Genomic DNA, 21,801 nt, shown 5'->3' with positions numbered 1-21,801 from the left:
TCCATGGCCTACCTGCATATATTCTTTGATTGTTGCCATCCCTTAACGGCCACAGTGTGCATATCTTCTGATGTACTCTGTACTCAAACGCCCTCCATAGTCCAACGGAGCACCTTTAGGATGCTCTACTGGAAGCCATCTCAGAGAAATATTACCAGCACCTTATTGAATCTGTGCCATGTAGAATTATTGCAGTTTAGAAGACAAAAAGAGGTCCAATTCGGCACTAGTAAGGTCAGCTGAACAGATACAAGATGAACAATTGTAACTGATTCAGGCTGTTTTTAAGATCTCTTTGAGCATATGTCTGTTCTTGGTTTTTGGTGAAGTGCCTTACTCACACCTACATTAACTCTTTCCACCATGAAGACCTTCCATGTACCCTAATTAAAGTGTTTTAACACCTCAGTATACATCATTAAAGATGAGATTTGATGACCATTAGAAGGGCAGAGATACCCCTCATTGACTTCTTAATGCATAGCCAGGCTTGAAATATGACCAAAACAAGTGTCAGCTCTATTTGGCATTCACAGAGGAAAGAGTTAGGGTTTAGTTTTAGTTTAGTTAACTAAAAGTAACTTTAGCAGCTACCTCTGCCCACTGCAGATCTAAGTATTTGCCTCCAAAGCCAAGAGGGACCCAAAGAAGGCGCAGCAGCAGCTGCAGCTGTTGTAAGTCAGGCAAGAACAAAATCCCACACGAAACAGATCAAATAACCGACCCAACCTGTTCTTTAACCCCGCTGTGACACACGAGCGTGAGGACAAACTTCCAGGATGGTTTTTTATTTCACACTGAAAAATGCAGGAGGACAAGGCAGACACGGTGACAGGAGAGAGGGCTGGTTGGGTTGGAGGCGGGGCCAGCATCAGGGCTGTCAGACAAATGAGAGAAATACACCTTTGTTTCTTTTAATACCGTACCCGTAGAGGTGAACGTAAACTCACAGCAGATCATTAAACTCACACGTTTGAGCCCGACCCTTCCGCTGAGCGTGGCCCTGTAAACACTGACGCAGAGAAAGGGGATCGAACTGTGAGCAGTTCACAAAACGTCACTGGAAACAGGATTGTGGACGCACGTTCAGCTACATGTCACCTCCTCCGAGTCCCATCAGGGGCGCAGAAGCCCCCACGAGGACAAAAATAAAAGCGCTGATTGTAAAAATAGCTTCACTTCCTTTTCCCGCAGAGCTGCCTCTCACACAGATCCTTAAGAAATCAGCTGATTTGACCTTCAGCTCCTCGGTGTGTGTGTTCAGACAGAAAATCGCTCCTGGACAGATTTCACTGTGTATTTTACTCCCTGAAACATTAAGGCTCAGATTTCCTGATGTGTATTAAAAACTTTTGGATTCATATTTAGAAACTGGCTAAGCATGTAGAACCTGCAGTACACTTTTTTTTTTTTTATTGTTTTATTTAAGTTGGTGTTAGTGTTGAATTCCTGGTTTGAGTTTACTTCCTGTGAGTACAGTTCCCCTGGCGTTTCCTCATCTGCTCCTCTCTCAGTTTTGTCTTTCTGTTTGTGTCTCAGGCTCAGAATGGTGTACTGCAGAACAGGCTTAAAGCCTCTTTTCACCAGGCTGAATCACCATGGCAACCTATGCTGGAGCAGGTTATGTTCAGAGTTTTGTTTAAAATCTGTGAAAGCTTTTTAACGCCACAGGAAAAAAAAAGATTATTATCTCAGATGTTTACATTTATAAGTCGTCTCATGGCGAGATGTATTTATTTTTTTCCAATGGCGAGAACAATCTTCCGTTGGAAACCCACTGAATTGAGAATATAAAAAGTAAATGACTTTTAGTTTGAACTAAAGTGATTCCTTCGTCAGAGAGCGTCAGACCTGAACACACCGAGTCACCTTTTAATATTTAAATGTCTGCAGCGTTTTGGAGCTCTCGTGTGCAGCTGTCGAAATAAACAGCCTCACGCAGAGCTGTAAAACAAATGTTAATTTTAAGCCACCTAAAGCAGAGAAAGCCTGGTTATATTGAGCTTTGTTGGCAGCTTGCCCCTCTGTCTTCATGTTTAATGCCAGCATTGTTTAATGCAGCTTGGTTCGTTTTGGGTTACTTCCTGCTTTACTGAAGGTTAGCTTTGTGTCCTTTACCCGATTCCCTGACTATTCTCGCCTCTTAACTGTGTTCAGCTGCTGTTATGCCTCCGAGTGTTTTTAGATACTTATCTGTCTCCAGCGTCCTGTATTTGGGTCCAAACTTTGCAATTTTTAAGGAGTTCTAAACCTTTATTGGATGAGAACAGGTGAGAGGAGACAGGAAAGGAGGAAGAGAACTAAAGGAAGCCATCTGCAGCCTTTCAGCCTGCAGGTCGCTTGTTATTCTTTATATTATGAATAAATTTTTTCAAATTCCAATTTTATAAAATTTTTCGTGTTATTATTATAAATGAATAAAATCAGATGACTGTGGAGGGGTTTCTGCCTGAACACACAGTGCAGCTCTGATTTAAAGTTAAAAAATGTGCAACTAAAACCGTTTTTCTTCTCATACAATCAGAAGTTTCTTCCACATCTACAGAGCGACTGTGATCACGTTTCAGAGTGTGGATGACACCGGGGTCTGCTGACCTCAACACTGTAAGGTCTTCATGTTGTTATAGTGGTTCTGGTACCTGAGTTTTAACAGCAAACAGAGCAGTAAGAATTGTGGGTAATGTACAGTAATGTGGACGGATGGGTGACAGAGTGTCGTGGGCTGGATTTTCTCTGATGTAACACAGACATAAACACTGTCTCTGCTTAGTGCTCGGTTAAAGCGGTTTCATCTCTAGTCCTTCTCTGGGTTTTGTCTGTCTCTGCCCTCTTCGTCGTCCCCCTCTTTCTCCTCCTTGTCATCATCATCTCCGAACGTCTGCTCCTCCATGCTGATGAGGGAGTGTGAGCGAGCAGCCACCTGAGCTGCGAGGGCGGAGCTGAAGCTGAGCGCCTCAGAGCCGTGGATCTCCGTCAGTCTGTCCATCACAGAGACGGCAGAGACTTTAGGCTTCAGGAAGCAGTCCAGGCCGTTCTCCCCCTCCTCCTCCTCCAGGACGCCATCATACTGGTGCAGCTCTGACGCACCTCCTCCTCCTCTGCTGCAGACAGACGTTCCTCCCATCTCTGATTGCTCCACACCGCAGCTGAACTCTGTCACGGGGTCGGTGGAGGGGTTAGGCCTCACCCCATCGTGTCTTCCTTCCTGCTCCTTCTCTTCATTTCCAGCAGAGCGCTCTGATAGGTTGTTTCCTCTGTCGATGGCAGGTTCTCCTTTGCCCACAGATGTCAGATCGTCTGACGGCTGAGTGGAAGGGTCTGAACCCTCTGTGTGAACCGAAAGCCCCACGGCGGCTGCGAGAAAGAAAGAAAGACGTGGATGATTTCAGTGACATCTGCTGGTGGGGAAACTTGTAGGAATAATAATTATTTATTAGGCTCTGCTGCTAACTATAACATAACATTAATAAGGAACATTAGCTCAAAATTTGAGTAATAATTATTCGTTTTGCCTGCATGCATTTAAAAATGTACACGCAGATTTTATGAACTGTCATCCTGAGGATCAGTAGACGCGTTTTTCGAACGTCCAGTGCAGACCTTGGTCGCTGAAGAGCAGCTGCTTCCTCTTCATCCTCTCCCCCTCTGACGCACGGAAGCCCAGGACAGCTTTCAGCTCAGACAGGACGCGACGGGACTCCTCCCTCTCCCGCCGCTGCCGCTCCCGCTCCTCCGGTGACAACATGTCAGACCATGACCCTCTGCCTTCGCCATCAGAGTCCGAGTCAGACACGTAGGCCTCCCACTCCTGGTCGAATAAAAGAGTGGGAGAGGCTGACAACAGGGCAATAAGTCATCAGGGGAAGGGGCACGAGTTATACACATGGTTTCCTGTCCTGACAAAAAATACTCAACAATCGTGCTAAAAATAGCTTCAGATTTAATGTTAAACAGTCGACAGCTGATCTTACCAGCTCCTCCGGCACGGGGTCTCTGTCCAGGATCAGCGGGTAGGATGGAGGAGGATCGGGAACCTCAGGTGGAGGAGGACTGCACTGCTCCAGACCCTCAGCGCTGGCTACACAGAAAGATTTCAGACTAACATTATTGTGGGAAAGCAACAGTTTGGTCACTGTGCAGACAGCTGTGCTATGATTGGTCTATTTCTTGTCCTACAATGTGTTTAAGCAACTTCCTTCATGACCGGCAACAGTCTTGAGTCATGGTAAAGGAAGGAGGGATAAAAATAGGCCTGAAGTTACGTGAAACCACTGAGCTGATAACGTGGAAGTCACTGCGATGCCTTCAGAGGTCGAACCTGACATTATGCGTTTGACCCGCCTCACCTGTACAGGCGTTGGCTCGTCTCAGCATGCGCTCCACCTGACTGATGGTGTCCTCCCAGCAGCCAGTGCTAGCCTGCATGTGTGGCTGCAGCTGGTGGAGCCGGTCGCTCAGGTCCTGGTAGCCCTCGAGCGTCAACTCCGTCAGCTCCTTGGACACCATCAGCTTCTCCAGGTCGTCCTCCAGGATGATCATCCTGATGATGACAAAGAAAGAGGTTCTTTATACACAATTTTCTTCTACAGGGAGTGCAGAATTATTAGGCAAATGAGTATTTGGTCCATATCATCCTCTTCATGCATGTTGTCTTACTCCAAGATGTATAGGCTCGAAAGCCTACTACCAATTAAGCATATTAGGTGATGTGCATCTCTGTAATGAGAAGGGGTGTGGTCTAATGACATCAACACCCTATATCAGGTGTGCATAATCATTAGGCAACATCCTTTCCTTTGGCAAAATGGGTCAAAAGAAGGACTTGACAGGCTCAGAAAAGTCAAAAATAGTGAGATATCTTGCAGAGGGATGCAGCAGTCTCAAAATTGCAAAGCTTCTGAAGCGTGATCATCGAAGAATCAAGCGTTTCATTCAAAATAGTCAACAGGGTCGCAAGAAGCGTGTGGAAAAACCAAGGCGCAAAATAACTGCCCATGAACTGAGAAAAGTCAAGCGTGCAGCTGCCAAGATGCCACTTGCCACCAGTTTGGCCATATTTCAGAGCTGCAACATCACTGGAGTGCCCAAAAGCACAAGGTGTGCAATACTCAGAGACATGGCCAAGGTAAGAAAGGCTGAAAGACGACCACCACTGAACAAGACACACAAGCTGAAACGTCAAGACTGGGCCAAGAAATATCTCAAGACTGGTTTTTCTAAGGTTTTATGGACTGATGAAATGAGAGTGAGTCTTGATGGGCCAGATGGATGGGCCCGTGGCTGGATTGGTAAAGGGCAGAGAGCTCCAGTCCGACTCAGACGCCAGCAAGGTGGAGGTGGAGTACTGGTTTGGGCTGGCATCATCAAAGATGAGCTTGTGGGGCCTTTTCGGGTTGAGGATGGAGTCAAGCTCAACTCCCAGTCCTACTGCCAGTTTCTGGAAGACACCTTCTTCAAGCAGTGGTACAGGAAGAAGTCTGCATCCTTCAAGAAAAACATGATTTTCATGCAGGACAATGCTCCATCACACGCGTCCAAGTACTCCACAGCGTGGCTGGCAAGAAAGGGTATAAAAGAAGAAAAACTAATGACATGGCCTCCTTGTTCACCTGATCTGAACCCCATTGAGAACCTGTGGTCCATCATCAAATGTGAGATTTACAAGGAGGGAAAACAGTACACCTCTCTGAACAGTGTCTGGGAGGCTGTGGTTGCTGCTGCACGCAATGTTGATGGTGAACAGATCAAAACACTGACAGAATCCATGGATGGCAGGCTTTTGAGTGTCCTTGCAAAGAAAGGTGGCTATATTGGTCGCTGATTTGTTTTGGTTTTGAATGTCAGAAATGTATATTTGTGAATGTGGAGATGTTATATTGGTTTCACTGGTAAAAATAAATAATTGAAATGGGTATATATTTGTTTTTTGTTAAGTTGCCTAATAATTCTGCACAGTAATAGTCACCTGCACACACAGATATCCCCCTAAAATAGCTCAAACTAAAAACTACTTCCAAAAACATTCAGCTTTGATATTAATGAGTTTTTTGGGTTCATTGAGAACATGGTTGTTGTTCAATAATAAAATTATTCCTCAAAAATACAACTTGCCTAATAATTCTGCACTCCCTGTATATGTTCTGCTTTGTTGCTATGGTGACCTGCTATCTCTGAATGGTACACGGTCTCCTTTTATTTAGAACGAGATTATTCAAGGTTTTCTCACTCGCTGAGCAGCGCTTTCAGGTGCAGCTGCAGGCTTCGGATGGAGGTGTGGAGGGTGTTGAGCTCTCGGCATTTCTCTCTGGCTCGCCCTGTCCTGTCGCAGCCTGTGGTCCTCGGCTGGGTCTCAAAGTGTCTGTGAAAGTCGAAGCTGCGCTGCACTTCGCCGAGACAGCTCGCCAGAGCGTGATGGAGGGGCTCGGTCACGGCGGAGATGGACCGGTAGAGCGGAGGAGGAAGAGGAAGAGGAGAGGAGGCGTCTTCTGTGGGTCTGATTTCCTCAGACTCCTCTACTCGGCTCGGAGAGAGGAGAAGGGCCAGCCGACGGAAACATTCGGAGCTTTGACCGACCCACAGCTGGAACAGCATCTGCATTAAGACAAGCCAATAAACCTGAGATAAATAGCTTCTTTCAGGCGTTCTTGCTTCGATATAACCAACACACTTCCTCTCTTTCTTCAGCACTGCTTCAGGCTTTTGAAAATCAGAAGCCAAAGTGAGGTCAGAGCATGAATAGACTTTTTTGTATCCTAGTTATTTATCGAGCTCTAAAAGGTTGAAGAAAATAAGCGATTTGGCTAAAAGTGTCCGAAAATGTGTCTGAAAATAAACAGGAAACAGAAAGTATATGGCAAAATTCATAATAACGACTGTTTTGGTTAACTGAAATCAGGATTATTTAACAGGGGGAGCAGAGATGTTATCAAAAATCAAAGATTTTTTGAATTTTAGAAAAAGAAACAGACGTCTTTAGGGGGGAAAAAAACTGTGCTTTTCCTGATTTTTGTGTTTTAATAATGAGTGGAAGCCAAAATTGTAAACGCAATGAGAATTTGATTAACTGCCTTTGACCCTTGGGCTTTACCTTCAAGGCAGGCAGGCTGTAGTCATCCGTAAGCTCCTGGGCCTGCTCGTCTCCCAGGTGTTCGATACCCAGGCCAAGCCCCAGCTCCTTCAGAGGCACCGCGGACACGTAGTTGGTCACATTATCGATCTCAGAGTTCAGAGGGAACGTTGATGGGCATTAAGGACAAGTGATAGAAGTGTGGAAAGTCTCTTTTGCATAAATACATAGAAGTTTATCAATTTCTCATTTTATATAGATCTGCGCGGATCTTTTCGAATAGTTTAAAGAGGTAGCCTTGACTGTCATCAAAGGAAGCTTTGGGATTTCCACCCACACCATCAAAGCCTCAACCTTCAAAGACAATCACATTTCCCTCAGATATGTGACCACGCTTTGATGACAACGATAAATTCAATTATGAGTTCGGTAAAGGACATTCAAATACTGAAGAGAAGAAACTGTCTAAATTCAAGCTCCTAAAAGCTTAAAAATCATGAAAATAAAGAATTCCCTGACAACAGCATCCACTCCCAGTTATCTCAGGTAAAGGATATGCCTTGAGCATGTGACAGGTGGCCCTGCGCGATGCCCTGAAGGCCGAACGCAGCGCCCGGTACAAGGCCTTCCTCAGTCCGATGAGCTGTTGGCCACGTAGCCCCGCCCCCGGCCCCGCCCTGCTAAAGGAGCTGGCCGCACTCACCCTGTCGAGCAAACTTGACAAGTGAAATGTGATACAACTGTGGAGACGTCCCAAAGAGGCAGGGGGGCAACACACAACACTGAACAACACATCACAGAAGACGAGACAAAGACACTGAGACGGGTTAGAAACGCTTTAGTGTCAGAAACAAGCAGGTGTGACAAGAACAGCTACGCAACTCAACACATCATCTTTTCTTAAATGAATCAATACTTGAGTATTAATCCAAGCTAGCAGCATGTAAATAGCTGTCCAAAGATAACCAAATCCATCCTCCAGCAGCTTTTGTGTAAAAAAGGTGGAGGCAAAAGAGGACCTCTGCAGGTCTGTTAGTCCTGGTTTATTGCAAAACACTACAATATAGTGATTAGAAGATGAAAATTAGAATATTTTACATATTTTAAACAAAGTTCTAGAAGCCGACGGACAACTTCAGGGAAAAAATAATTAGATAAACATATCACTTATATGGATGGGTTCAAAAATGACTCCACTTGGTCACTTAGGGGTTAAAAAAAGAAAACGCTCATCATCACTGACTCCAGTAAAATGTGGACACAGAGGAGTACACAGAGACATCAGAGGAAAACAATCAAGGCTATGCATATATGTGTGCCCTTGTAATCCTCTGAAATGACTGTGTGTGATGGGATGCACTACCAGGAGCTCCACACTGTTCTTTCAACTTCCAAGCAGAAAAACCGAGCCGTTCAGAATAAAAGACCTGAAAAAGGGTGCTATCAGCAGGAAGCATCACTGATAAGTCAACCAAATGTCAGGCACTGATAGTTTACAACTTGTTTTACAGTAAAATGTAGACTGTTCGAAAAGCTGTGAGTAACGTTACAATATTTGCATGTAGCATGTGAGCACATTTGTCAAATCAGCCATAGATATATATACACAAAGATGCCCTTTTATATTAAAAGAGTGCTTATATCTATGATTATTAGCTTCTAGCAGCTAAATAACCACCAGGCACAGTGAACTATGAATTTTTGCCAAAAGGCATTTTGTTTTATATTGTGATGCTGATTGTTTTCCCCTTGTTTATTGACAGTGCATCATGCCTACAGACAGACAGAGACCACAGTAGGCTAAAAATCAACGATTAACCAAGATAAACACAGAGGATAACTAATGGTTAGGACACAGAATTAGTTTAGCATAAACAGTCAAATATGGGACAACATTCTGTAAATGCCCACCTTAACTACACTGATCGATTGATGTGTGGGTGGATGTAAAACAAGCACACTTACAGGGTGAAACCTCTGGAGATGACTTCAGTCTCCTGCACCAGACGCAGGGCTTTTCGGGACAGCCCCGTCAGGGTCTTGCCGTTGTGAACCAGAGTCTGGAGCTGGGTGGCCCTGGTGTGGACAGCTCTCTGCATACGGCCCTGTCTCCACAACGTGACCATCCTCAGTCCCACCCAGCCCAGCAGGGCCAAGCCCCACGGAGCTGCAGCCAGCGACCACAGGCCCCCAGACACGGAGCAGAGCCCCAGCAGCACTGAGGCCAGGCCGACCAGCCCGGCCATGTCCCTGAGAGACGAGCACAGGGAGGAATTTTGACCCTGTCAACATTTATATGTACTGAGCCCGGATAAAAGGGCAACAATTTTACATGTCAGTGTTAGATTATTAGAGTTGGGGAGTACGTGGGAGTAAACGGCTGTGTAATGTCTTCTGTGGTTCTGGAGTCACATTAATTAAAGCTATAACGATCATGCACCACATCATCCTGTGTGTGATGCAATTTATATCTCCAGCATCAGCATTCATCAAACATTGTTAAATTCCTGTTTTTGAAGCTCTTTGATGTAAAACTCCCACTAAGATGCTGGATTTTCATGAATCATTAAAAATAATGAACACAGAGGTTCATTCTTGACCTCATAGAGACCTTTTCACTTAAAAGCTTTATGAAACATCAATTTTAGCCAAAAGAATTTTGAACTGTAAGAGCTTCATTGACAAACTAAGACTATTCACCTGTAAAACTTAATAATAGAGACTTTAAATGCAACCAGCTTTATAAAGACAATAATCCTTATTTATTTCCTGTCAAACTTTAGTGCGGCCCCTCACTTCATTGACCACTTGAAACAACACTCCCCTTAAAGGCCACCTGCCATTTAAGCCAGTTTTCCTATGATTGAAGGTGGCGCTTCTGTGCCAATGAAAGCCTACAGAATAGCTAAGTTTCATATGATAAGAATTTTGGTCAAAAAATTTGACATTTAGTTTTGTAGAAGATATCCAATACCTTGGATGCAAAAAAAGTCATTCAATATTTGTGAAAGGGAGTTCTCGACTGTCTGTTTCAAAGTGGCGTACCATAGGGAGGGCTTGGCGATGAGGCTCGGTCTAGGTAAGGTGTTCGCTCTGCGAGGCGAGCCAGAGGGTGAGGAGCCGAGGGTGAGCAGACTCGGGTCTAAGAGCTCGATCAGCTCCACGTCCTCCTGCAGCAGCACGTCCTGGTCCAGAATGCACCTGACCGAGTACTGGCCGAACATGCAGTCCTGCAGAGGGCAAAAAAAAAAGTTTATTTTAAAAAAACAAAACAAAAACAAACCAAACAAAAACACGAACTGCAGGCGCTGGTTTCAGTGCCAGTCTTCCTGCACCTACCAGCTTCTGGTCCAGCTTGCGAGATGCTGCCGCCTGGTGAAATGGGCTCCATCTCCATAAGGCCTCAGCCAGTCTCCATAAGCCCTGCATATTACACACAAGGGAAAGGTTTGGATCATTTAGGTCAGGATTCCATTCCAGCTTCATGCAATATTTTATCCCGCCAATAGTAAACAAAAGAATAAAAGTGAAATATCCCACTATGAATCACCTCTATGACTTTTTGTTTGCCAACATATTTATTACATTTTTAACACAAAACAAACAACTGATAGAAAACCTCAATCAGGACAACAAAGTACACAGCCATTATAATGGAAAAAAGGCTATTTAATTTAAAAAACACAAGAAAAACATCAATAAACAATAAACAACCATTCTCTACTGTCCGATCCAAATACTTCCCTTCAAAAATTTCAAATTTAAGTGTGTCATTCAGTTCAGTGACTCAGATGCACTGGAAACCATTGACCTGCTGGATCACTGCTCTGCACCCACATGTCTTCAGACTGTTTTGGTTTGCTTCGAGTCCCAGAACGAGTGTGCAAACACACTTCCAAAAAAAAAAGGGAAAAAAAAGGAGTATCCCAGGAGACAAAGCCTTTCAGGCAACCACAATAAGTGCAATGTGTGTTTGTGAAACACCCACGAGTCTTTTATATCAGCACCAGGGCACGAAAGCCACACAACCGCTTCACTTTGATGAATTTCTAGTTTAGCGTTTACACTTTCTGCCTCAACAAGACTACCTTTTATCCCTTCAAAATGCAGGCCGGACAGAGGAAAAGGACGGGCTCCTTTGATTCCAGAAATATGAAAAGTTTGTACGCCCTTCATTCGACACAATGCAGACACACTTCTGTTTTATTTCTCGCTTCCTAGGAGCCTGGATTCCTAGCACAGTAAAATATACGATTAACTGAGACGGCGAGCCTCTGGCTTTTTGGTATGTTGTAACGTATTTTTTCATGTGCGGCTAAAACAACAAAAAAACAAATCCAACCCGTGTACTAGTCATGAATGGGATTTTCTTTTCACTAATCTGCTTAGTGTTGCTTAGTGGTATCAGTGAAATGCTTTGTTAAAAAAAACAGGACTCATTTTGAAAGACGTTTTCGGCCTGGAGGCTTTGGTTCTTGTTCTGCTAATGTTACAAAAAAATGAAGGCCAGCCTGGAGATTAGCGTGATAACATTATCTGAAGTCTGCATGTGCTCCAGTTTACAGCAGAAGCAGGGGGTTATTGATCCGACATGGGCAGCCAGGCCACTCTGACCCTTTTTCTCTGGGGATGAAAAGAAAAAAATCCAAAGTGTTATTAGTCTAAAGGCTGCGGTCGTATTGATTACTGATCAGAGAGTGAGTCTAACCCATCACCATGTGTGCTGCCAGTGTGGACCACAACTCTGTTCACTCTGGTGTGGAAAGTATAATGAACACCTGAAATACCTATGGCTTCTGCATTAACAGCAACATGTAGTTCTCAGGTTACAGTGCAGGGTTTTCAGCTACGATGTACCTGTGGTGCAGATTTAACACAGAAGCATAAATGCACTGTTGACTGTCTCCGTGGCTGTGAGTCAGCTGCCTCCAAACGTGCTGCGTTTGCAACTTCTTAAATATTCTCCAGACAAGCAACCTCGATATAACAGCGATTAAAAACAAAACAAATTCTGAATATAGTAAAACCAAAACCAAAACTAAAGATTTCCAACAATATAAGAACAAAGCTGAAATGACCAATCTAACTGAAGGTAAACTCAAAGCAAGCCTCAAAATGAAACTGAAAGAAAAGCTCATTTGAAAATGCAAAATTATAACAACTCTGGAAACACAGAAATAGATCAACCATTTAAACTGAGAAAATGTTTTTAAGAAGTTGGGACTGAGCTGTGTTTACCACTGTGCAGCATTCCCTCTTCTTTTAAAAACAGTCTGTAAACATCTGGGAACTAAAGAGAGCAGCTGCTGGATTTTTGGGGGAGGAATGTTGTCCTGTTCTTGTCTGATAGATGATTCTAGCTGCTCAACAATCCTGGGTCTTCTTCTGGGTATTTTTCCCTTCACGATGCTCCAGAAGATCTGGATTACAGGCAGACTAGTTCAGCACTGTGACACTTCTACTATGATGCCATAGTGTTGTAACAGCTTCAGTATGTGGCTCAGCATTGTCTTGCTGAAATATGAAAAGCCTTCCATGAAACAGACTGGAACTTGGTGAACTTCTTTAATAAGAAACTCTGCCTTACTCAGATGCTCTTTCTCATTCCCAGCCATGTCACTGACCTGTTGCCAATGAACTGAATTATTTGCAAAATGTTCCTCAAGCTGTTTCTTTTTAGTACAACTTCCTTTTCTAGCCTTTTGTTGCCCCCATCTCAACATTTTGACACATGTCGCTGTCATCAAAATTTTAAATTACTTTATTTTTCCTAAAATGTTCAATTTTCAAGGTTTAAACATTAGATGTGCTATCAATGTTCTACTGTGAATAAAAAAGGCTTTATGAGATTTTACAGCACCCAACTTTTTTAGAACTGGGGTTGTATTTGGACCTATAATTAAAGTAAGGAAGCACAGTAAAGAAGTAGCTGAGAGGGAAGCATTATTCATTCATCAGTAGTGTAACTTCGGGAATAATGCCACCTCAAAAACCGAATAAACAAACAGCTTATTTTTCAGAATCTTTAAACACGCTGTGCGTTTACCCCGTGTTAGGGTCAGGATTTTACTGTAATGAGATCTGTCTATGTGGTCGAATCGTTTTTGCTTGAGCTCCAGCTTTATCTGGACTCCAGGAAACGGATCACGGTGGAACAACCAAAAAGCTTTCCTGCCTGATCTGAGTCCCTCATCCTCCTTGACTCCTTAGAACAACAGTGCACAGCAGGGAGGAAGCATGACACATACGGAAAGTTCCTGAACACCATTTCCCATTTCAGGAGGAGGGGAGGCCGAGTCATGTTGTCCTGAGCTTCCCATCCTCAGACTGAATCACAGGCCGCTTCAAACCGCAGACGTTTACGGTTAGCATGATGAAAGTACCATTAAAAATTCAGGAGTTTAAATCTTTTAATTGCAGGGGGAAAAAAGCATGTAGCACACATGTGATCATCAGCACACACACGCAGGCTGTAAACGGACGCTCACAGAGGCAGGAATTACGTCAGGCGGAAAGCAGCATGTCGGTAATCGTATTCAGGCGTTCTCTTCTGAGAATCAGAGCAGCAGCAGGGAGAGAAAAATATACCTGAATCAGTGTGCATGAAGCCCTGCTCTCAATGTCTGTCCAAAGTGAAACATATAAACACAACTCACGCAACCGCTGTCTGTGGACGACTGCGTGTCAATATGTGTGAGGAGTCAATATCCAGATCAATTACTTTCTGCCTGACTGCACAATCGTGCACACATGCTGCCCGCTCAGGGCTGCAGAAAACATGGTTAGAGCAATAACCTAACCTGATGAGGGCTTGTTTGACAATGAAGAAGATGTTTTATATGACCTAAAACTTAATGTGCAGCCTATCTGAGCTCTAACAGAGAGCTGGTGTCAGAAACTGATCCACGTAAAGCACGCTGCAGTGTTTGGCTCGTAACATGTTCTGAAGGGGCAAACAGATTTTTCTCAGTATTTCTTTTTCGGCTCCATTGTTATTAATGTTAATAAGGATATTGTTAAATCTTATTGCTATTGCTATTTTTTCAGTAATTACAGGCAAATAAATGGACAGGTTCCACCATCTGAACAGTTTATATCTAATAAAAAAAATTAACCTTTTAATACCTTAAAGATCTTAACTTTTTTCTCATTTTTCACTATTTTCAGACACTTTATAGACCAATGAATAAATGAAATGATCCAAAAATAAAACAAGAAATATTATTGTTGTTATTAATTTATGTAACAGATTTAATATATATGTAATTTCTTGTGTTTTATGTAATGTATTTTCCTTCTATGGATCATGATTATGCAATAAAGATTAACTGACTGTAAGGTCGGAGCTGGATGTCAAGCAGTCTCTTGCTTATAAATTTATTTTAAGCTGAATCTGTGTTCCATTCACTCAACCGTGTAACAAATTTTTGTTTAACAAATGGCCAGAAGTGAGATTACAAAAGCACAGACTACTGTTAATTTGTGCATTTATTTCATTTTCAGACATTTTATAGACCAATCAACCAGGTAAATAATCCACAAAAAAGAAATTAAGAATTATTCCTAAACTCAAATATCCTATTTTAAAACTAACTTAACATTGGATTTTAGTCTGACTTTGTAAGATTTTTTCCACAGAGGAATAATGCAAAACTGTTTTTTATACATTTTAAACAAACTAATTATGTTCTTCAGCTAACAAACACATTGCTTCAAAGATCCCTGTGGTTTTTTCCCACCCTTTTTGAAGAACGAATAACTGCTTTTATGTTCTTTGTCACTCATGGATAGTGTTTTTTTAATAACAAGTTCTATCTACAAAGCCTTTTATTGTATTTTAAGATCATGTCTTTGTCTGGTTTGTGTGTCACTTGGGAGCAATGTGTTAGAGGTTTGATTTAGATCAAGTGGTTGTTAGTGTGTCGTTTCTGGGAGAGGATGTGGGGAACTCACTGAGGTTTTCTGTGGGTCTCCACCGGGAGAGGTGAGGTCTCCCTCTTGCTCGCCATATTCCTCCTCCTGTGATGCTGTCGGACATGCCTCAAAGTCTGTGTGCCCTAGATCCTGCAGATACTGGAAAAGAGGAGAATTCTGCAAAGAGAGAAAGAAAGAGACCGGTTAAGGAGGAGGGGGGAAATTGCATAAAACAGAGCCGGACGGATGAAGACTGGGAGAAGGAGAGGAAATGTGATGATTAGATTAATCAACTGGATTCAGGGTGAGCTGACACTCATCCCGATTTTTGTCCCAGTTTGTCTTGCCGTGAATAAAAAGACGAGGGAAAGGCAGAGACTTTCCCTCAGCTGAGTCTCTACCCTCTCTCCCATGCACCTTCTTCTCTACTCTGGGAGGATGTGAATCTGGAAATCATCTCACACTCACACAGATGTCAGCAGGCACCTAGTTCTTCTCTCCTCAAGTCTAAGCACAAGGTGTCATGTTATAATCCTTTCCTGTCAGAGAGGTATAAACAGAGGTATTGCTGCCTGCTTTAAGAAAGCTCAGAAGCAAATCAGCCATGCAGAAAGCAGAAAAATATCCCCCTGCTAAAATTTGCCCAAACGATGTCTGACCCAGTTCTCCCCAGCTGCTCCTCTGCTGCAGCTCTGATAAGCCAACATAAAAACGCATATAGCACCAGCCTGCACAGACGGTTAAACAAATATTAACTGCCACTCACATGCATGGTCACACGAAGTCGCAGCTCATGTTGTCATCATCCTGGATGCAGAGGTGTGTGTGTCATTTTTCAGAACCGACGCATTGGACGTGGTCATCCCCACCCCACCTCTTAGTAGTGATGAAACACCAACAAACAATGCGCACAACTAGCCCGGCTCAGCCCCTTCTCATGACCACCAAAGCTCCTTGGTAGGAACACGGTTAAGCAGCCAGCCAAATATGTGGAAATGCTTAGGATTGGCAGTGCATGGCAACGGGGCAAACGGCAGGACTGATAGCTAGCTCGGCTAGCTAATGAATTGGGCTCGTAGCTCCTATATTTAGTACAGAACTCGAGCGGTATGACAAAGCATCGGTTGCAAGTTTTGCTAATAAACAGGGGTGGTAATACGTACCTCAAACACCACATCTTCATCAAACTCCTCAGTCATTGCTCTCCGCCATCAACACGCAGCCCGTTTAGCATTCTGAAGTTGTAGGCAACAGTAATCAGGGTAGGAGCAGCGGCTGAGAAGTTAGTTGTTAGCCGGTTGCTAAAGCTCGCCTACAACTTCCATAATGCCTCTGTGTCTTCCAAACGCCGAAAACGAACGTTCGGCTCGATACGCTTTAGAGAGCCTCAAGTGGTCACGAGCGGTAGTGTGGTTTCCCATCCGTTAATGCAAGGGGGCACAGGAGAGTGAAGTTTTCGAAAATTAGCGCGCAAAAAAACGGAAGTTATCTTCAAAATAAAATGCTTCATGTTTTTAACACTGTAGAGTGCTAAGATTTTAAGTAAAACAACTGCAATTGCGATATATTTCAATGGACTCGTATGTTTGAAGACAATGTGCTAACATACACGCTTTACTTCACAATTTAATTTTCTATACGTCTTCTTTGAAATGTAATGTATTTTGTAAACTAGGACCGGAAATCTGTTGTTTGCTATGTCCAATTTTAGATTTACACAGTTGGAGGAAAAGCACCGTGGCTGAAAACTTGGAAAAATGGGAAAAGTAGCAGGCATTAAGACTTTATCCGCGCATCCGCTGGCGAGATAAGGAACCACAGAGATGTATCTGCATGTTTCACCCACGGAGCGGATTTCACGCTGACAATAATGTCGAAGGAGGAAAAAACGCAGATTTCCTCGCAATTCCATTGAAAGTAAATTTACTCATGGAGAGAGGAGCAAGTCGGGAGTCATGAGCACAGGTTTGTGTCGTGGGGGAGCTGAAAAAAATCTGCTTTGCAAGCGTATTTTGTGGCAATAAAAGTACATGTAATGTCTTTTAGTTTTATTCGTGATACTTTTTCAGAAAGAAATGGTCAATTTCCACGCTGTAGCTGTCGGTAGCACCACTCTATTTTTATCCAGCCAGAGTTAATTACAGTTTTTCTTAATAACAGCTTCCAAAAAGACATAAAGGTGAACTGTTCCGACCTCAGTTTGAGTGCTTTGTAAAAACTCAGTGAAAAACAGCAGTTTCTTTTTGTTATCTAAACCTCTGTTGCAGCTGGAGGGGGTTAAATCCTTTGTCTCAAAACATCTGTCCTGCTGTTCCTGAAACATGTCGGACTTAATATCAAGCTGCAGCCCAAACATTTCACGAAAAGCAGCAAACATGTCTCTGGATGAAAGTCTTTTCATTTTATTTGGGGGTTATACTTTTTAAACGTTTTAATAAATATGCCCGGCGTTGCCTTATAGAACTAAACATAACACCAGATTCCGTTTTAAAACATGCGAATTTAAAGTTGCTTCTTTAATAAATATGGTTGTGTGTCTTCCAGAGTGTAGTTTATGACTTTACATGCTGTTGTTGCATACGATGACAGATTCGGCTCATAGATAAAACAGAAAGAAACAATAAAATTAAAAGTTGTGTATCCACACTCTTCTTACCAACACCGCCATCCATCGTGGGGTTTTTCTTAAGTTTGGGTGAAGCACTTCGCAAAGTGTACGCTTACTAACATGAAGTGTGCGCCGAATTGAAGGGTGGTTCTCGGTGATCAGAAAAAAATTCAATCACTATTTATTAGTAGTTATTACTGGTTGCAGTCACAGTGAATTAATGTTTTGCGATGTTTTTGAAGGGAATTTGGTTGGAGTCAGGCTTTCAGCTGCAACCGGAGAGCGGTTTTCGATCGTTGGCCTTTTCCGAAACATCCGCTCGATGACTCGACTTCTCGTGGTGTCGGCCAGCCAACAGTTTGAACCAATAGAGTGGAAAATATAGCCTACAATCCTAAACCAGAGGTGTTTTTTTTTAAATTAACGACTATACTTTTTTTTTCTATTTTAACCTTTATTTAATCAGATTATTTCCTAATAGGATTAGGAATGCTAAGCAAGGATTTTTTTCAGGAAAACAAACTGTCATGAAGAAGAGTAGGAAATGCTCTTGAGTACACAGGTCTATCGACAAATAAGAATAAACTGTGACTTATTTAAGGAAAAATTGGACCAAGAAGAGATAATACAGTAAACGCCAAGGTTATTATAGTGAACTGATACAACATTAAACAACAACACTGAACATTTTCAATCAGAAATATAAACTGAACTGATAGAGAAATAAATAAAAGATTTCAGAATTATCAGAAAATGCAAACTATGCAAAGAAATCTGGTCCAGCCATACCAAATATGTCAGAAATTAAGCATGTTTGAATCAAATAATCTAGATTTGCTGCCACCTTCAAACATTAGCTACGTCAGTTCACACTCATGAGTAAATACTTTGTTATAACGGGGAAGATGGTGCAAAATAGTTGAAAATTACTCATTTCCTATCTTCGCCCTGTCAGTGACCTTGTGACCTGAGCTTGCCTGTGCTTACATTAGAGGAGGCATGGCTTTTGTGTCTGACACTCCCTCTCTTTCTAACACACAGGTGTAAAGAAGCCTCCATTAGCTCCCAAACCTAAACTCCCCGTCACTACCAAACCTTCACCCCCACCCGTCGCTCCCAAACCGGGACTCATTTGTCAGCCTTTGGCGGTCTCCCAGCCCTCCCCTTCCACTCTGAAGAGGGCAAAACCGGCTGTTGCCCCCAAACCATGCATCCCCAAATACTCTGTTGCCTCTTCTCCCCTGGTTTCACCCCCGCCGCCACCCAAGCCTGCTGAACTGCTTATCCCATCTCAGGAACAGCAGGAGGCTTTTGATGATGGCCTCAATCTTCTCAACTCCAAAAACGGGATATTATCTGAGGCTAGCAGACGTGAATCGGATTACATCATTCCCACCTGCTCCTGTGGGCTCCGGGACTGTGCACAGTGTCAGCCCCTGGAAAATGGGAGCACATCTGAGGCTGGGGGACATTCACACAAAGAGCTGTTAGAGAATGGCGTTTCCAAAGAGGGGTTCGTGGGGTCAAAGCCACGAAAGGGTGGAGAAAATCAAGAGGAAGATAAGGGTGAAAGTGTGCAGATTAGCAAAAAGCCCAGGGGTAAACCTCAGAGACAGAAACACCTTGATAGGGGACCGGTAAGCAAGGAGGTACAGAGGACTAAGGAGCAGGAAGTAACTTTAAAAAATCAGGAAAGCCCTGCTGCTGAGCTCGATGTCTCTAAAGTATCGACGGAGGCCCAAAACACACACTTGAAGTCAGCCTGTGATGTCATAGGTGGCATCATTGTCTTCTCAAGCATCTCTCCTCTTGAATTGCCTACAGAGTACTCTGAAAGCAGCAACACTGTCAGCAGAGTGTCTCCTACCCAGTCACACCCTGATCTGCAGGTCCCCGCTGCTCCTAGCAAGCCTCTCCCAGTCCCTCAGCCTCGTAAACTTAAAAAGCCGGCGTTGGTGAGGCAGGATGGTCTGGAGGGTGGTGCTCAGGAGCAGTTTGTGGAGGAGCAGAAACAAAGAACTGAGATGAAGGAAGCTGAGGGGAAACTAGCTGCTCTGTCTCTCAGTACAGAGAGCGAGGAGCTCAAACCGGATGCGTGTGATGACAGTTCACCCCCAAAAGACTCAGGTTTAGGAGACGATGAGGCTGACGCGCCTGTCCCGCCTCCTCGGCAAACCTCTCTGTCACCTCATCTCCACAGGTCATTTCGCATAAACCCCAATCTTAACAAAAACAACTCCCACTCCTTAGACCTACTCTCACAGCCCGACTCTGTCAGCCACAGTAAAGAGGGTGAGGCGCGCCGGGCCGAGGAAGATGAGGAGGATGGGTACGGCGACTTTGAGCGGTACCCCATCAGTCATAGCCTCCCTAAACAGATCAAACTCAGCTGTCACCCTCCTCTGGCGAACGACAGGAAAGCCTTCTCCGCTGAGGAGGAACAGTCGCCGAGGGCACCGCCAAGAAAACCGCAGAGACACAGCCTGCCCGCACCTCCTCCACCCTCCATCTGCCCTCCTGCACCTCCACATGCTAACACCCCAATGAGGGAGCTGCCCGCTCCTCCTCAGGAGAAAACAAGCTGGCGCTTCTCGCGACCCTACGTGACCTTCTTCAGTCGACAGATCCCCACCAGGAGCAGCGTGCCGCCTAAGAGTCGAGCCCCGGTGCTGGGGGGCAAGCAGAGGGCGCAGTCTTTCTCTGCAGCTGACCTGGCAACCCGGGCCAACTCTCCAAAGAGGAGCCTCTCTTTCCGGAAGCTGCTGGAACTCCGGCTGTCAGTGAAGATGCTGCCAAAGCTGCTTGCCAAGGGAGGGCAGTCCCTGGACTGCACCAGCGTCGAGTCAAACCGGGGCAAGAGGAGCCTGGAGAGGCCCAGTAGCTGCATAGGGGAGGCTGATATTTGCGGAGAAGGCATAGAAGGCTTGGCGGAGTATGAGAACGTCCCGCTCTATGAGGAAATCCCGGAATACATGAATCTGCCGTTTCACAGTGCCAGGCTGGGCTGGCCTCATGACCCAGATGCAGCTGATGCAGACATCTACGAGGTGCAGGATCCATACCACAGATGTCAGGAACATGAGTATGAGAGGTACGCTGCTTTGTTAATCAATTTTTTCTCAGCTATTTGAGTTGATAGAAGCAGTTTAAGAGAGAGTCAGAAAGGTGGAGGGAGAAGGAGTCGGGGTGGTGACACAGTTGTTTTTCTGTTTATCTTTTTATCTCTTGTATACTGATTTTGTTGATAGCCAATCACTGCTGCCAATCTCAGTCTGCATGCTCTTTAAAAAGATATTTTAAATCTCAAGAGTCAGATTTTCCTGGTTCACTGGAGTTTAGGGATCAAACCCAAGCCACTGCAGAGGACTCGGACTCAGTACACACTCTAACAAGTGAGCCTCATGACCGTTTATTTCTGATTCTGGTCATTTGGGGGATTTATTTTAGAAGGATTAAAGTAGGTTAATCCTCAGCAGTTTAGCTCTTCTAGCCCTCAGGAGGGCTGGTTAAGATCCTAAAGCACGGAGGATGAAAAGCTACTAATTTATCTTGTTATTCCTAATATCTTTGCTGTATTTATTCAGATGACAAAAACGTGGTTGTTTATAAATGATTAACAACAGAATGATATAGGGTTAGGGTTAATTTAATTATTAACCAGTGAAATCAGTACATGTATTGATTTCTTTGGTCAGTAATGTAAGGTCTCCAATTATAATACAAACTGTGTACTCCTGGATTCATATCTTTGCTTTCAATTTCAATTTACCTGCAGGCTGACGGCAGCACTTTGACACATTTAAACTCAGACTGCTGCCATCACAGTATTTTGTTTATATTTTTAAAAACTATCTATTTGTATTTTTACTCAATACAGGAATGATTAACAACACCCACAAAACATTTTAAATAAAACAGAATTTTCCATAAAATGCAGCAGCTCTGTTATGCTTTATGTCTGTGACATTTCTTTACTCCTAATTCTTCATCCTGTATTTAGCAGTGACTTGTACAAAAATCATGTTGTGGATACAGATTTTGGTGAAGTTACATACATGACATGTGAAATAAATGCAACCAGAGAACATAACATCTCATTCGTACTAGGATAGTGAAATTAACATAACATAGAGGAAAATCATAAGAATTGGGATTTAATACAATCTTTTTTTAAAACCGTAGAGATGCTAATAATCGCTGTGTGTGTGATGAT

General features: G+C 43.6%; 2 protein-coding genes across 4 annotated transcripts in view; one reads left to right on the top strand and one right to left on the bottom strand.

The window, feature by feature from the left end:
* Positions 1-772: 772 nt before the first annotated feature.
* Positions 773-16,435, bottom strand: vezt (vezatin, adherens junctions transmembrane protein). 3 transcript variants are annotated; one of them, XM_086270219.1, is made up of 12 exons: positions 16,144-16,435; positions 15,020-15,157; positions 10,406-10,489; positions 10,112-10,296; positions 9,032-9,316; positions 7,625-7,782; positions 7,088-7,236; positions 6,227-6,591; positions 4,347-4,540; positions 3,972-4,078; positions 3,601-3,808; positions 773-3,354 (listed from the first exon to the last, which is right to left on the bottom strand). In XM_086270219.1, exons 1-12 carry the CDS (start codon positions 16,177-16,179, stop codon positions 2,795-2,797), a joined length of 2,469 nt encoding a protein of 822 aa, XP_086126345.1. In that variant the 5' UTR covers positions 16,180-16,435; the 3' UTR covers positions 773-2,794. The 3 variants fall into 3 exon arrangements, with proteins under 3 accessions (XP_086126345.1, XP_086126346.1, XP_086126347.1); XM_086270220.1 differs by having other exon boundaries at positions 7,625-7,770; positions 16,144-16,434; XM_086270221.1 differs by lacking the exon at positions 16,144-16,435 and adding an exon at positions 15,747-16,027.
* A 252-nt stretch (positions 16,436-16,687) lies between these two features.
* Positions 16,688-21,801, top strand: part of LOC147310129 (FYVE, RhoGEF and PH domain-containing protein 6-like) — a 39,840-nt gene continuing 34,726 nt past the window's right edge. Inside the window, exons 1-2 of the mRNA XM_086270218.1 lie at positions 16,688-16,945; positions 18,630-20,679. Coding sequence (XP_086126344.1) covers positions 16,936-16,945; positions 18,630-20,679 — 2,060 coding nt within the window. The 5' untranslated portion in view covers positions 16,688-16,935. The remainder of the gene's footprint in view (positions 16,946-18,629; positions 20,680-21,801) is intronic.

Source organism: Aulonocara sp. 'chitande type north' Nkhata Bay, linkage group LG17 (genome assembly GCF_057382095.1).
Source record: "Aulonocara sp. 'chitande type north' Nkhata Bay isolate Kocher_YH1m ecotype deep benthic linkage group LG17, A_spYH_male_GT1.1, whole genome shotgun sequence".
In the NCBI taxonomy this organism is placed as follows: Eukaryota; Metazoa; Chordata; class Actinopteri; order Cichliformes; family Cichlidae; genus Aulonocara; species Aulonocara sp. 'chitande type north' Nkhata Bay.
The sequence above is the reverse complement of the archived record's forward strand: the minus strand, read 5'-3'. Positions and strand labels throughout refer to the sequence as shown.